Below are 14,424 nucleotides of genomic sequence, written 5' to 3'. Positions count from 1 at the left end.
CTAAGACAAATGCTTCACAGTCCAGAGAACTAGATAGATAAGATGAAAAGGAAATAAAAGTAGTGGGTATTGAATCTAAATGGAAGATGGAAATTAAAATGTCAAGTAAGGGTCCTTGAAAAAAAAAGAAATAATTACAATTCAAAAAGCTAGAATTGGGACTTCCCTGGCGGTCCAATGGTTAAGACTCTGTGATTCCACTGCAGGGGGCACAGGTTCAATCCCTGGTCATTGAACTAAGATCCTGTATGCTGTGCGGCACGGCCAAAAAAAAAAAAAAATTGATGGTTGATCTCAGAAAAAGCAGAATTTAGGAAGAGGGGTGATATCACTAGGAGTGTGGGTGAGAGAAGGATACTATGAAGTTTGTAGGTTGGCAGGGGTGTGAGGCAAGAGTGAGCAAGTACATTTGTGCAGGAGAGGAGTTTACAATTATTCAATTTGGATGCAATAATAAAAAAGTATAGGTTGGGCTTCCCTGGTGGCGCAGTGGTTGAGAGTCCACCTGCTGTTGCAGGGGACACAGGTTTGTGCTCCAGTCCGGGAGGATCCCACATGCCGCGGAGCGGCTGGGCCCATGAGCCATGGCCGCTGGGCCTGCGCGTCCGGAGCCTGTACTCCGCAAGGAGAGAGGCCACAACAGTGAGAGGCCCGCGTACCACACACAAAAAAGTATAGGTTGATGTAGGACAGTTGGGAATTAAACTGGGAGATTAGAAAAGCAGAGTCCAAATAAACAAGGGGGGAAAAAGACATTAACAACAATTTGACCAAGCCAGAAAAGACAAGAAAAGGTTAAAAGATGAATATCAATGACATACAATAAACTAGAAACATAAGACCAGGTATAACTTTGGCACGCTGTATGTGACAGGGTTGAATTTTCCTATCAAAAATCATAGAAAATATTCCTTTAAAGGAGAAATGGCTCATTAAAGGTTGGGGCAGAGAAGGTCCAAGATTTTTAAAAAATCATAGAAAATATGATTACGTTTAAACACAAAATCAAATAGTATCTTGATTCTAGGAGATGCATACAAAGTAGCCCCAGAAAGGGGCTGAAAATCATCTATGAAAAAACTGGGAGTGACATCTAAAATATTAAAACATTTAAAATGCTTAGCAGACCATGCAAAAAAAAATTAAGGGATATTCTCAAGGCCAAAAATTGTGTTGATGTGAATGAAGAACAGCTAGTGGGCTCTAAGGCCAGTGGCTGCCCTGAGGGTATTTGCATATGCTTGTCACCTAGAACTTGCCATTTTAAGAGCTGTATCCTGGACAGACGGAGGGACTGTTCAAGGTGAAGAGTCAAAACAGAGACACCCCCATGTAACATCAGGACACATGAGGTCTGTACCTCAATGAGAGAAGGAAAACGGCCATCCCTCAGAAGGAAACAGTGGGGAAACCTTCAGTCTTGACCTCGACTCCAAAAGAGTAGGGAAAGAGTACACTTTGTGAAAATGTGTCAGCACAAGCCTGCCCGCGTGGGATTGGAGTTCAAAATCACAGTACTTTCAGGTCTGAGAAATGTCAGCCAAGATGTTGATTTAAAGGGGTAGCAAATTTGTAAGATATCTCATGCCCTCTGCTGAACCAGTTCTTTCTGGAAAAAAAAAAATGTACTCTAAACACAGGTCTTGAAAATCTAGAGGAAATTAATGATTTCCTGGCAAAGTACAAACTACCAAGTTGATGGACGAGGTAAGAAAGCTGATCAGAAGAACATTGGAAAGCTTTGATCCACCATTACAAAAAAGATTGGGCCCATGTGGTTTTTCTGCTGGATTTTTATCTACTTTCAAAGATGAGATAACTCTTATTTTATTTAAGAAATTACAGATTGTACAAAACATGGGAAACTCCATAATAAGTTTAATAAGGCTACCATAGGCTTAACCCAAACCTTATAATTATAGTATAAGTAAAATTACAGACCAATTGTATTTATGACAGTAGCTGCAAAAATTATAAACAAAATATTATCCAATAAAATCAGCATAAGCATCTAGGGTTTATTCTAGGAATATACAAATCAAGGACTCCTGTGATATATTTCATTGCCTCAATGAATTAAAGGCTAAAGCCCTCTAAGTAAAATAAAGTCCTTAAACATGGTAGAAATTATTACCCTAAGCTCACTGCAACCATTATATATGAGTACTGAGAAACTTTCATTGAAAATAGGGAGCATATTATGGACTCCTGTTATTACCACCACATTACTTAGTATATATTACTATTTGGCTATACCATTATAGCTATGAATTAATACAATTAACTCCAAAATAAATCTTGAAAAACATCATATCTTCATTGGCACATGAAATATATATATATATATATGTTTATAAAGCCCAAGAGATTTTAAAAATTTTAGAATTAATAGAAGAATTTAGTAAGGCAAGTTGAGAAAAATCAATATAAATAAATCAGTAGCTTTTCTTTCCACTGGAAATAACTGGGTAGAAATGGTAAAAAAAAAATAAAGGTAAAAAATATTCATTTTCATTAGTGACTGGAATATTAAATGAATAGAAATAAATTTCAAAATCAAACAATATATCTTTATGGGGAAAATTTTATTAAAGGATATGGGCCAATAAATAGAAAAACTGTGTGTTTCTAGATATGAAGACTAGTTATTAATCCTTCTAAGGCTTTATATGTACAAGGTAAAGAAAAAAGTTATAGAGATGGACACATGTGACCATATAAAAATTAAAGTGCTTATAGAACTAATTCCACTAGAGTTAAAAATCTAACTATTGACTAGGGAAAAAATACTTCAGTTTATATAGCAGACAAAGATGAATGTCCTTAATATCAACAACTCCAAAAACTGATAAGAAAGGAAAAACACCACCATAGAAAATTGGCAAGGTTATGAACAGAAAATTGTTTTTAAAAAATAATCTAGTCATCAATACACATCTGGACAGCTAAGCAAAAGTTTTATTAAGTTTGATTACATCAGGTGATGGTATAGATTTAGGACAAGAAACATTTTCCTACCTTGCTGAAAGGCAAATGACAACGTAACATTTTGAAAGTAATCTCTTAATGCTTCCTAAAATTTAAAGTGGGCAAATATGTCCTTTGCCCCAGAGGTGCCAGGTTTGAGATTCTAGTTATAGATAGGAAAGCCCAATAAAAACTGATATTGCATAAGGATGGTCAGTACAGTCTGTTTTTGAAGTAGCAAAATGCTTAACCATTTTTCCTGATGACTCCTTATCCAAGAAGTACCGCCCTTTAACGAATCAGTAGAGAAAATGTTAATTAAATAAACATTGAATACCATGCAAAATTATGCAGCTGATAAAAAGAATAAGTAGAACTTATATCTCTTAACCTGAAGGCACGTCCGTGATTGTTAGTGAGAAGCTGAAGAATGACATAAAATGTAAGCCCATTGTGTGATTATGTATGTTTGGATGAGGAGGGAATATAAAACATGGTTATCATGAATCACCTGGGAAAGGTGGGCAGGAATTTTATTAATACTTTGTGTATTTAGTATTATTTCACAGTTAAAATGTATTACTCTGTTACACTTTTTTTAATTGAAGTATAGTTAATTTACAGCGTGTTAGTCTCAGGTGTACAACAAAGTGATTCAGTCAAATACATATATATACACATATGTGTGTGTGTGTGTATATATATATGTGTATTCTTTTTCAGATTCTTTTCCATTATAGGCTATTACAAGATTTTGAGCTGAGTTCCCTGTGCTATAGAGTAGGTCCTTGTTGTTTAACTATTTTATATATAGTGGTGTATATATGTTACTCCCAAACTCTTAATTTATCTGTCCCACCCTCACTATCCCCTTTGGTAACCACAAGTTTCTTCTCTGTGTCTATTACATTTTTTAAAAGGGACATGTCAATTTAAATTAAGAGGCAAGGTGGGTCTAGAGAAGTAATGTTAATTTCCTCCTCACACCTAAATTAACCATCTGCAATCCCTTTAATGTTCCAGTCCTAAAAATGTTATTATTAAAACTCTACTTTCCTCACATTTTCCAAATGTGTGTGGAAGAAAATCCCTTCCATGTTGGCCTAGAGAAAGAGAAGCAAGCTATCCTTTATTCCTATCTTCCAACAAATCATTTGGTATCTTCTGACAGGGGTGTGTTATGACTAGTTGTGCTCTTTTATTAGAAGTTAATCTTATGTCACTGACATGTACACACTACTGTATATAAAATAGATAACTAATAAGGACCTACGGTATAGCACAGGGAACTCTACTCAGTACTCTGTGATAACTTATATGGGAAAAGAATCTAAAAAAGGTTGGATGTATGTATAACTGATTCACTTTGCTGTACACCTGAAACTAACACAACATTGTAAATCAACTATCCAATAAAAAATTTAAAAACTTAATATTATATTGCCATTTTAATTCCAGTTGTAAACTTCTTTATAAAATGAGTGCTCTTATCCATAGGACAAGTAAATGAAAAATAATATGCTATGTTTTTAATATTGTTATTTGCAATAGCAAATTCCTAGAATTAATGTGATAGATGAAGAGATCAAACGAATCTATTAACACAGTAATGTCGATTGTTAATTTATAAAATTAATAATGTAGACATATTAACATATTAATTTATGTGTGCATACGCACACACACATAAACTCGTTGTTATATTGGGTTGGCCAAAGAGTTCGTTTGGGTTTTTCCCTAAGATGTGATGGAAAAACCCAAACGAATTTTTTGGCCAACCCAATAAAATCCAAAATTCTCTGCTGTTTATGTGGCCCAAGATATAAATGATATATAAACTTTTAAATTGTAGTTTAATCATACTTAGTAATAGGTAAGTGTAATTATACTATATCATGTGCATTGCAGAAACTTCTTTTAGAAAATACAAATTATAGAAAAATGCAGCCTTTCTGTATATAGTACTGTAATTCTATAAATGGCGATGACTTTTAATTAATATCAAATGATGAATAATGAGGAAATAATACCACTCACAAACATTTTAACATATTTTTCTCTGATTGCTTAAGATATATTTGGTCTGTGAGGTTCTAGTTGGTATGTTTCAAAACCGTATTTTTAACAATATTGTTCTAGATTTTTATATGATATGGCTCCTCATTTTATATGATAGTGGCTAAAATTCATGCACTAACAACCATATGAAATATTTTGAAATAAATTATAGTTTTAGATTACAATTTCACTGTCCCTTTGTTCCTCTAGGTGGCTTTTACGGTACTTTTTGATTTGGAAGCACTTCTGAAGATATGGTGTTTGGGATTTACTGGATATATTAGCTCATCTCTCCACAAATTCGAGCTGCTGCTCGTAATTGGAACCACTCTTCATGTATATCCAGATCTTTATCATTCTCAATTCACATACTTTCAGGTAATACGAATAATGCCTATTTATCTTTAGAATTTTTTTCTTTCCAGGGAAAATACCAACAACTGTAGTAAATACAAACTTCAAATAGGCCCTATGACATTTTAAATACCAAAAATAGTACATTCATTTCATTGTTTTAAAAACTCTGAAAATTCAGAGTAATAAATGGAGATGTTTTACATACAGTTCATAGATCAGCACAGTGTGTAGAGGTACATTTTTTTTATGTACATGGATATTATGCATCTGTGCATACATGTAAAATTTTAAACTACATCAGATGTTGACAAACACTTTAAAGAGCAGGAAATATGAATTTAATTCCAAGTGTAGTTCTCCCTTCTCAATAAGTCTAAATATGCTTGCTCAACACTAACTTACAGTTGAAATAATAAGAAATAAAACTTACCTTTACAGATTGTAATTAGTCATACTTCATTATTTATGAATTCCTATTATTTTCTTTGTGATGATTAAATAACAATACCTATAATTTTTTACTTTGTTTATAATAACTGGATTTCTGTTTTTTCAAATGTGATATATTCAATCACATTACTTTATAATTATTCAGTAAACAAAACTATTACTTATGTTCCTTGTAATTGTTGAATAATAGCAATATGCTGAGCGTTCTTTTTAACTCCTTGGTCAAAATATTATATATGTATATGGGATGACTTAATTTTTAAAATCTCAAGTATAGTCATTTTCTGACTCAAAATTAGTCATTTGTATAACTTATCATATAAATATCAGAAGTTGCATTGTTTTCTTCATAGGTATTTTAAAATAGTTGGAGAATAAAATGGCAGTAGAATTTTTAAAGAAACAATTCAGAGGAACAAGATTCTAACTCCTTAGATGAAAGAAAGTACATTCCAACCTCATTGAACTTACTTATTGATGATACCAAAGCCATCATTTTCAGAGCAGTATTAACTTCAGGTGCCCAATCGTGACCAGAAACTCAGCACTCCTGATACCTGGGAGAAAGGACATGAAAATACAATTCGCAAAAATGAAAAACATACCCCACAAACACACATGAAAAGCTGAGCCTCTCGTAATCACAGCCAAGCACCCAGTGAACTCACAGAGGGTATCATGGTTCAAGCTTTCAGTACTGTCAGCATCTTTGAACAGAAATCTCTTGCCACTGGTTGGGTTATATCCTCAGCCTTGGTTATCATACGTGAGATGCCTGGGGCAAGAGACATACACATGTTTGAAACTCTTGATACAAAATATGCTTTCCAAACATTTGTGTCATTATATGCTCTTGGGCACTGTTGTCTAGATTCACAAAATCAACATGAGCATTTAGTACCTACATTAGAGAATCATTGTACATAATTACAGAAAATATGCCTCATAGTCAAAACTACAACATATCTTTTTTCCAAACCTATTAAATTAAGAAAGACATCAAAGCCTATTACAGCAAGGGTACCAGTATAAAATATATTCAGGGCTTTAAAATTCTTATCATTTCTCATAGATAATTTTTCAGTGAAAAGTTACAAATAGGTCAGAATTTTGCACACAAAGATATTCATTCTAGAATTGTTTATGAGAGAAAGAAATGGGAACTGTTTAAGTGGTAAGCATATGAGGAATAGCTTAGTAACTCATATGCAAATATGGCCATAAAAATAATTATGATGAATTTGTAGTAACTTAGAGATATGATTGTTCTATTTAAATGCAAAACAGTATAAAATATATAACATGTATAGCTACATATCCATGCTATATATAACATATATAGCTCTATATATGTATGTAAAATACCTATAAATGAAAAAATGACCGGAAAGAAATAAACCAAATTATTACAAATGATTAAAAGTCACCACCTCTGGGTTGTTTTTCTTTTTGGCTGCGTGGCTTATGGGGTTTTTAGTTCCCCAACCAGGGATCGAACTGGGACCCTCAGCAGTGAGAGCACGTAGTCCTAACCACTAGGTTTTTTCTTCTACTCTGTTTTTCACAAAATATCTAAAATCAGTGTGCATGGCTCCAATCGTTTTATATATAGACATATAGCTATAGATACAGTCACAATACAGGGTCAGTGAAGTTTGCAATTTTAATGTCTGTAAAACTTGTAATAGTTTATGTTAATAGTAGAGTGATTTTCATTTGTATCTCTCTATACATGGCCAAGTTTATATTTGTCTAATGAGATAAACACTGTCTCAGTTATTTTGTGCCTAAAAGCTAAATCTCTCAAGAAACTTAGTTGTCACAAGGATTTTTGCAAATTCACATCTGGAGAACCCACTGTACTGAACAGATTGGCTCTTTATGGGCTGACTTTGATCTCCCCTGTTGGTCCTCATGCTTGCTTCTCATCTCACTTGACCTTTCTTCATCGTGCTGGCAGCAGTTCTTCCCGTAGTGAATGTCACATTTTTTATATCTAAATGAAGCCAACAATTTAGTACAAAATGTCTCCCTTTATATCAGTTATCTCTGGGAGTTGGGTGTTATCCATCTCTTTATTCAGATGAGATTTCCTGAGCACCTACTATGTGCCAGGCACTGTTCCAGATCCTGAGGGCAGAGAAGTGAACAAGGCAGAGAAGATGCCCACCTCGGGAACCTTGCATTCTAGAGGGCAAACAGTTTATACACAAGTACACACAAGTACACAAGTACGAGTGCACGAAAGGAATGTGAGTACAGGAAATGCCGTCCAGGAGAAACAAGCTGAGTGAAAAGGATAGAAGTTGTGGGGTGAGGGTGCTATTTTAGATAAGTTTGTTCAGGGAAGCCCTCTTTGAAGAGGGGACATTTGGGCAGAGAAGGAGCGAACCTTGAGAAGGTCTGGGTGGATGCATTCCAGGTAGAGAGAACTACATGGCACCTGTCCTAAGGAGAACACATGCTTGATGGAGTGAACATAGGGCATATTACAGGGAGTAATAAAGTCTTCACAAAATGCTCTGGCTCTGACATAGCAGGGTGATGACACCGGCTGGTATTTATCGTGCACCTACTGTGTGCCAGGCACTCTGCCGAGTGCATGGCTTCATTTGTTTCTCGTTAGAGAATAAACTGTTTTGATGGAGTGTAAACTGCGATCCCTAGAGACTGAATAACTCGCCCAAGACCACATAACTAGCAAATGGTGGAAACTCATTCCCAAGAAGTTTAATCTTATATTCATATTCTTAACCACTCAATTGCTACAGTATCTCACTATTAATCAGCAGAGTGACCTTTAACAACAGACTTAGAAATGTGACCAGGAAAATGTGCTTTGGAAGCAACCACAAAATGTCCTACAGTGCTTATCTTTGAATGTATGGTTTACTTTATTTCGTATCTGTAGGAACACAGAATCAAAAGGCTTTATTGGGTAGACAGAGTGAAAAGCATACTTATCCCCAAATAAATGAAAAGGCATAATTAGAGTTACCGATAAGGATTTTGCCTTTCCACAGATGCAGGCCTGCCCCTTTGAAAATGCTTATCAAATCACCAATGTGGGAATTGTGTTAAGTTATGTTTCTTCCAGCTAATGAAATATTAATTTATCAGAATTGCACAGATGTGCACAGACTGTTTTTATTAGAATTTGGGGCAGGATTGAAGATTACTTAGGCAATCTTTTAAATATGATTTTAATGCAAGTGGAGAAAACACAAGGTACTGAAATTTGAGCAATAAACCAGTTGGATTGTTCCTGTAAACTTTCCTGGACTCAGCTGTTTAACTGTTAGATACTGAATCATTTATGTCTAAGAATAAATATAAGTGTAAAATCTTTTCATATTATTATTCTGGATGTTACTATTTTAATAGTTCTTATGATAAAGCTGTTTGCTTGTTATTTGGGAAGATGACCCAAGTGTAATATGTTCTGATTTGGAAATGTATGTTAAGAATTATAGCGGGAAAAACTAGTAGCTTAACCATGCCTGTGGTATAATGTTTAATTTGAACAATATAATTTCTCACATAAATTTTCTTCTTAAAGTATTAAGTATTTTAAATGAGCATGAAGGAAATCTACATTTTCTCAACTTCTTTAAACATTTGTTCATTAGTTTACTAGACCTGCAGCTACAACCCATACTATTGATACTTGTGTTCTGCAGACAATAAGAATACGGTTCACCATTAGTAGTTCCTGTTAATTCAGAGTCTGGGGGTAGCGGGTAAATGTGGCTTCAGGGATGGCCAGATTCAGAGGCTAACATGGTATTATTGGGACCCCGTCCATTTCTCCACTCACCTTTCTTCTGTGTTGGTATCATTTCTAAGCTCTCTTTGTCCATGTGGTGGCTAAGATGGCTCCCAGAAGCTCAGGGCTTATGTGGCTCTTACAGTAATTCCAGTTGAGGCTAAAAAATAGGACACCTCTCATAGGTCCCACAGAAGTTCTGATGACTGAGGTCATTGTGAATACCCTGGCCAGGCCTGGATCATGGGGGTCAGGAAGTCCCTTCTGGACCTCATAGACTAAGAGGATTAGGAAGCTAGGGTTGCTGGAAAAATCCAAACGCATGTTATTTTGTGTAAAAATTTAAATCTGGGGGGTTTTTTTGTTTGGTTTTTTTTTTGCGGTACGCAGACCTCTCACTGTTGTGGCCTCTCCCGTTGCGGAGCACAGGCTCCGGACGCGCAGGCTCAGCGGCCATGGCCCATGGGCCCAGCCGCTCCGTGGCATGTGGGATCTTCCCGGACCGGGGCATGAACCCGTGTCCCCTGCGTCGGCAGGCGGACTCTCAACCACTACGCCACCAGGGAAGCCCTACATCTAGGTTTTTAAAGCATTTCCTTTTCTTTACTGTATTCTTTCTTCTCCTGAGAAGCCTTTACAGACACCTTAAGCTCTTATTGATATCGAACCATCTTGGACTATCATTCTACTTACCATCTTTCATTTATACCAAGACCACAATTTTCCTATTTTAATATCTCTAAACTGGGACTTGTCTTATAATCAGTGGTATGTTATACTTTAATTGGCGGCATTTTTCACTTTCTCAGTGGTACATAAAAAAATCGATGGCATCTTAGACTTGTTGAAAAATGCTATTTTTCCATATTTTATACTTCAACTTTTAATTATTCTACTTTATATTTTTAATCTTATAGATATGCCTTTAAGAGCTGTGCCTTTGTATTATACTCCCTTTGTAACAGTAATAGCCATTGAATCTTATTTGGCACATAATAATATTTGTTAAGTGAATGAGAAAATTAATTAGTTATGGGTGGTAGTTTTTGCATATATATATGCAAAACATTTAAATGTGTGTGTGTTTAGATAACCAGCTGAGCACGTATAACAAAGTTCTAAAAATTACAGGGCTTGCGTAAGATAGAAGTGTGTTTCTCTCCAGTTGGTGGGAGTCCAGGGCAAGTAGGTGGCTCTGCTCCCCAGGGCCATCCAGAAAGCAGGCCTGTTGGGTTAGACTGAATGTATCATCTTCTATACGAGGCTTCTATTTTTGTTCCAAAGGGACAATTACAGTTGTTTTAATTTCCCAGCCAGAGGAAGGTATAAAAATTATTTAACTTAAAGTGCAAAGATCACTTCTTTTCACATTCCATAGGTCTGAACCTAGTCCACCGGCCACAACTAGATACAAGTGGGGCTGGAAAATGCAGTCTGTAGCCTTGCTAGGCTAAAATTCAGCAAGTTCTATTAATTAAAGGAAGGATAGAATAGGTCTTAGAGTAGCAGTCTCAGCCATGAGTAAAGACTCCTTGATAGATGGATTTTTAAAATTTCCTTTTGAATGTACAGTAATCCCTAGGAAAGTTTGTTTTATGAGACAATGAATATGCCTAATATTGAACTAATGTTTTCTTTGATATTTGAACATTAGAACAAATGTCAATTTTATTTCAACAATATGTGTTAATTAATGCCACTTTGAATTATCACATCATATATTAAAACACTGAGTTGTCACCATTTTCCTTCCTTCATTCCTTTGGGATTTATTGAGTTCTTGCTATATGGCAGTCACTGAGCTACTGATATCTTAGTTATTAAATTGTTTAATTTAATTGCTAAATGTGATTTTATAGAGTGCTATGAAAAATGAGATTTTAGTATGAACTTATTTAAGATTCAGTATAAATAAACGATCAAGTGTGTGTGTTTTTCTCTCCCACAATAGGTTCTTCGGGTAGTTCGGCTTATTAAAATTTCACCTGCATTAGAAGACTTCGTGTACAAGATATTTGGTCCTGGAAAAAAGCTCGGAAGTTTGGTTGTGTTTACTGCCAGCCTCTTGATTGTTATGTCAGCAGTTAGTTTGCAGATGTTCTGCTTTGTCGAAGAGCTGGATAGATTTACAACGTTTCCAAGGGTAAGAACAAAAAATGCAGTCAGTTTAATTCAGTTATTCTGAATTAATATCAAAGTAATTTCACTTTAACAGTGGTTTTAAAAGAATGTCTTTTTCTATAACTTGAAGTAGTTCAGTTTTAATATTCACAGTGGTGTTTTTTGCAGAATACAGGTGTTTGAGAACATTTTCAGCATGTTCTGGAAATAATCTTAATAGAATGAGATGCAGAAACTGGTAAAGATGGAAGATAGGGTTCTTAGTACCTATAAATGAAAATATAGCAGAACTTTAAAATTATTAATTTAAAAATGTTTAAAGTTTGCTTTTATGTGTTTGTGAGAGTTAACATTTTAAATCTGTTTTACAGTTCATATATATTTTTATGTCAGGCATGATCTAGAAGGAAATTTTGATTTTCAATATATAAATTTCATAAACTCTTCAGATTTGAAGTGTCTTTAAAAGATCATCTAGTTCATAACTCTGTATTCTTGTTAGAATTCACTTAGGCTAAAAAGAAAGTTAAAAACCAGTCAATCCATAAAGAACTTGTGTAGAAGATACAGCGCCTAATCAGAAGGATCCTGAAATTTAACCCCATGTGGATTTAGAAATATGAAAAAATATAATGACCAAGGCAAAGAATATATATAGATATTTTTATAGCCTTGGGGTAAGAACAACATATATTTTTTTAAAAAAATAAGCTTTGAGGGCAAACGTGTCTGTAACATAACAGATAGACTAATATAGCCTGGGTTATTTTTTTAAATTTTAACAGATAGACTAAAATACTCTGGGTTATTACTTGTTTTAATCTTGTACTAAATGTGTTACTCATTGCCAAGCATTTGTTGAGTGCCTATCAAGAGCCAGGCCGTGTTGGCCATCCTGAGACATAAACAATTAAGTTCCTAGTCTTCAAGTATTCTCAGTTGAGGGTGGGTAACCAGTATGTAGACATAAAACATGACAGGCTTTGGTAAAGGCAAACACAAGGTGCTCTGGGAACCCCGAGGTGAGGTCCATAACCAGGAATGGAAGAATCCAGGAAGACTCCCTGGAACAGGAAGTTAGTGAGGAACAGCTGGATGGAGCCAGAGGAGGTGCACAGAGAACAGTGTTCTGGGTCATGGGGATAGCATGTGCTGAAGGTTGAATTGAGCTGTGTCTTGTTCCAGAACTTAAATGAGAAAGGACAGTCGCTGACAGGAGGAGGACATAAAGCCAAGGAACTTTTAAGTTGGTGAAAGCGTGATCACGATTAAATGCCATTGAGAGAGCGCAAGGAGAGGGCAATAAAGATGTGTGAGCTAAAGAGGACGCTGGCAGAAGGTTTCTGAAGGCAGCCTGCAGGGCACTGGCGCAGGGCAGGTGTCAAGGTGGTCTCGTAGGACAGCAAGCCGAGCCGAAAGTCACAGCAAGCCTTGGTTCACTTTCAGCCACAGTGCAGGCAGCAGGCAGGAACCGGCACCGCTGCCCAGGCCCCGTTCTGCCCACTGGACAGCACTGGGTGAGGGGCAGGTGCACCAGCCCTGGCACGGTGACGAGGGAGGGATCTTTGCCCAGGAGCCCTGAGCAAAGCTCCTGCCCTTTTACGAACCGGGGAGGGCCTAGGGGTATGACTAGAGGAAGGGCTAGAAGTGAAAATGTACTGAGTCAGGATGGAGAAAAGTGCGTCAGCTGAGGCCCCCGCGTGGGGGAGACCTCCGAGCAGAGGCACGCAGGCCGGGAATGCTGCTGTGCCCATGAGCGGGGCAGCCTGGGGGCCGAGTCCTTGCCTGAAACTCCCTGCAGACACTGCGGTGCACAGCTGTGCCCCAAAACCATGTGGGGAGGGCAGCTTCCCTCCCCTCCCCATGAGCCTGCCGGGCAAAGCCTGGTCCCTGGCCGTGGTCGGGTCACTTAGGATTGGCCTGGAGCCAGACTCCTCTGCAGTGGGACCAGCTCTTCCTCTAGGGATAGACAGATGTAAGCAAAGATGACAGTGTTGTCGTCAAGGCTACCTTCTCTTAGGCTGCCCCTTCACTGCCCCCTCGCTGGGTAAATACAAAGAGCAGACTGCCATCCCCATCATGATCACCGTCCGCCCCTCAGGCCAGTTTAATTCACCTCCCGGGGTGGGCAATGGGTACTAAACGGTAACAAGCCTTTATTTATTACACAGACCTATCTTAATTTCATACCTTATCTTCAATTTTTGCCCTTTCCTCTCATTTCACCCCACCAACTTTATATCCTTTACCCAAAACCTCTTTGCACCAGATGATTTTTGGAGTGCAGAATATTCTAGATATTGTAAGGGTGATATCACCCTCCACAGCTGTCTGAATCAGCACCCTGTAACAAATACATTAATATTTCTCTAGCAAAACATCAACCTTCAGAAAAAGAAGGGTAAATAAAGACAATAAATAAGACCTCGGTCAGATCAGACTTTTGCCACTAAATGAGCTACCAACAAAACCAAACAAAACACCTTAGGGTATTTTCAAAATGTTCTGAATATTGAAGTTGTGAATAAGGGCTGTGGGCCTGCATATGAAAGCATTGTGGATAAGAGTCTATACTTACTGCTCCATCACTTTTTAGTTATGTGACACCAAATGAATTATTCTTTAAGCTTTTATTTTTTCACATCTAAAATACAGGCAAAAATGGTATTTTCCTCATAGCATTGTGTGTGTTGAATGATATACAG

At 36.7% G+C, this 14,424-nt stretch overlaps 1 protein-coding gene across 2 annotated transcripts in view; it reads left to right on the top strand.

Moving 5' to 3' along the window:
- NALCN (sodium leak channel, non-selective) overlaps positions 1-14,424 on the top strand; it is a 277,231-nt gene that overhangs the window by 118,796 nt on the left and 144,011 nt on the right. For both annotated transcript variants that reach the window (XM_065895809.1, XM_065895808.1), the window contains 2 exons: positions 5,236-5,403; positions 11,550-11,741. In XM_065895809.1, the coding sequence (XP_065751881.1) occupies positions 5,236-5,403; positions 11,550-11,741 (360 nt within the window). The remainder of the gene's footprint in view (positions 1-5,235; positions 5,404-11,549; positions 11,742-14,424) is intronic.

Source organism: Phocoena phocoena, chromosome 18, assembly GCF_963924675.1.
Source record: "Phocoena phocoena chromosome 18, mPhoPho1.1, whole genome shotgun sequence".
In the NCBI taxonomy this organism is placed as follows: Eukaryota; Metazoa; Chordata; class Mammalia; order Artiodactyla; family Phocoenidae; genus Phocoena; species Phocoena phocoena.
Note: the sequence above shows the minus strand (reverse complement) of the source record. Positions and strands in the feature narration are given on the sequence as shown.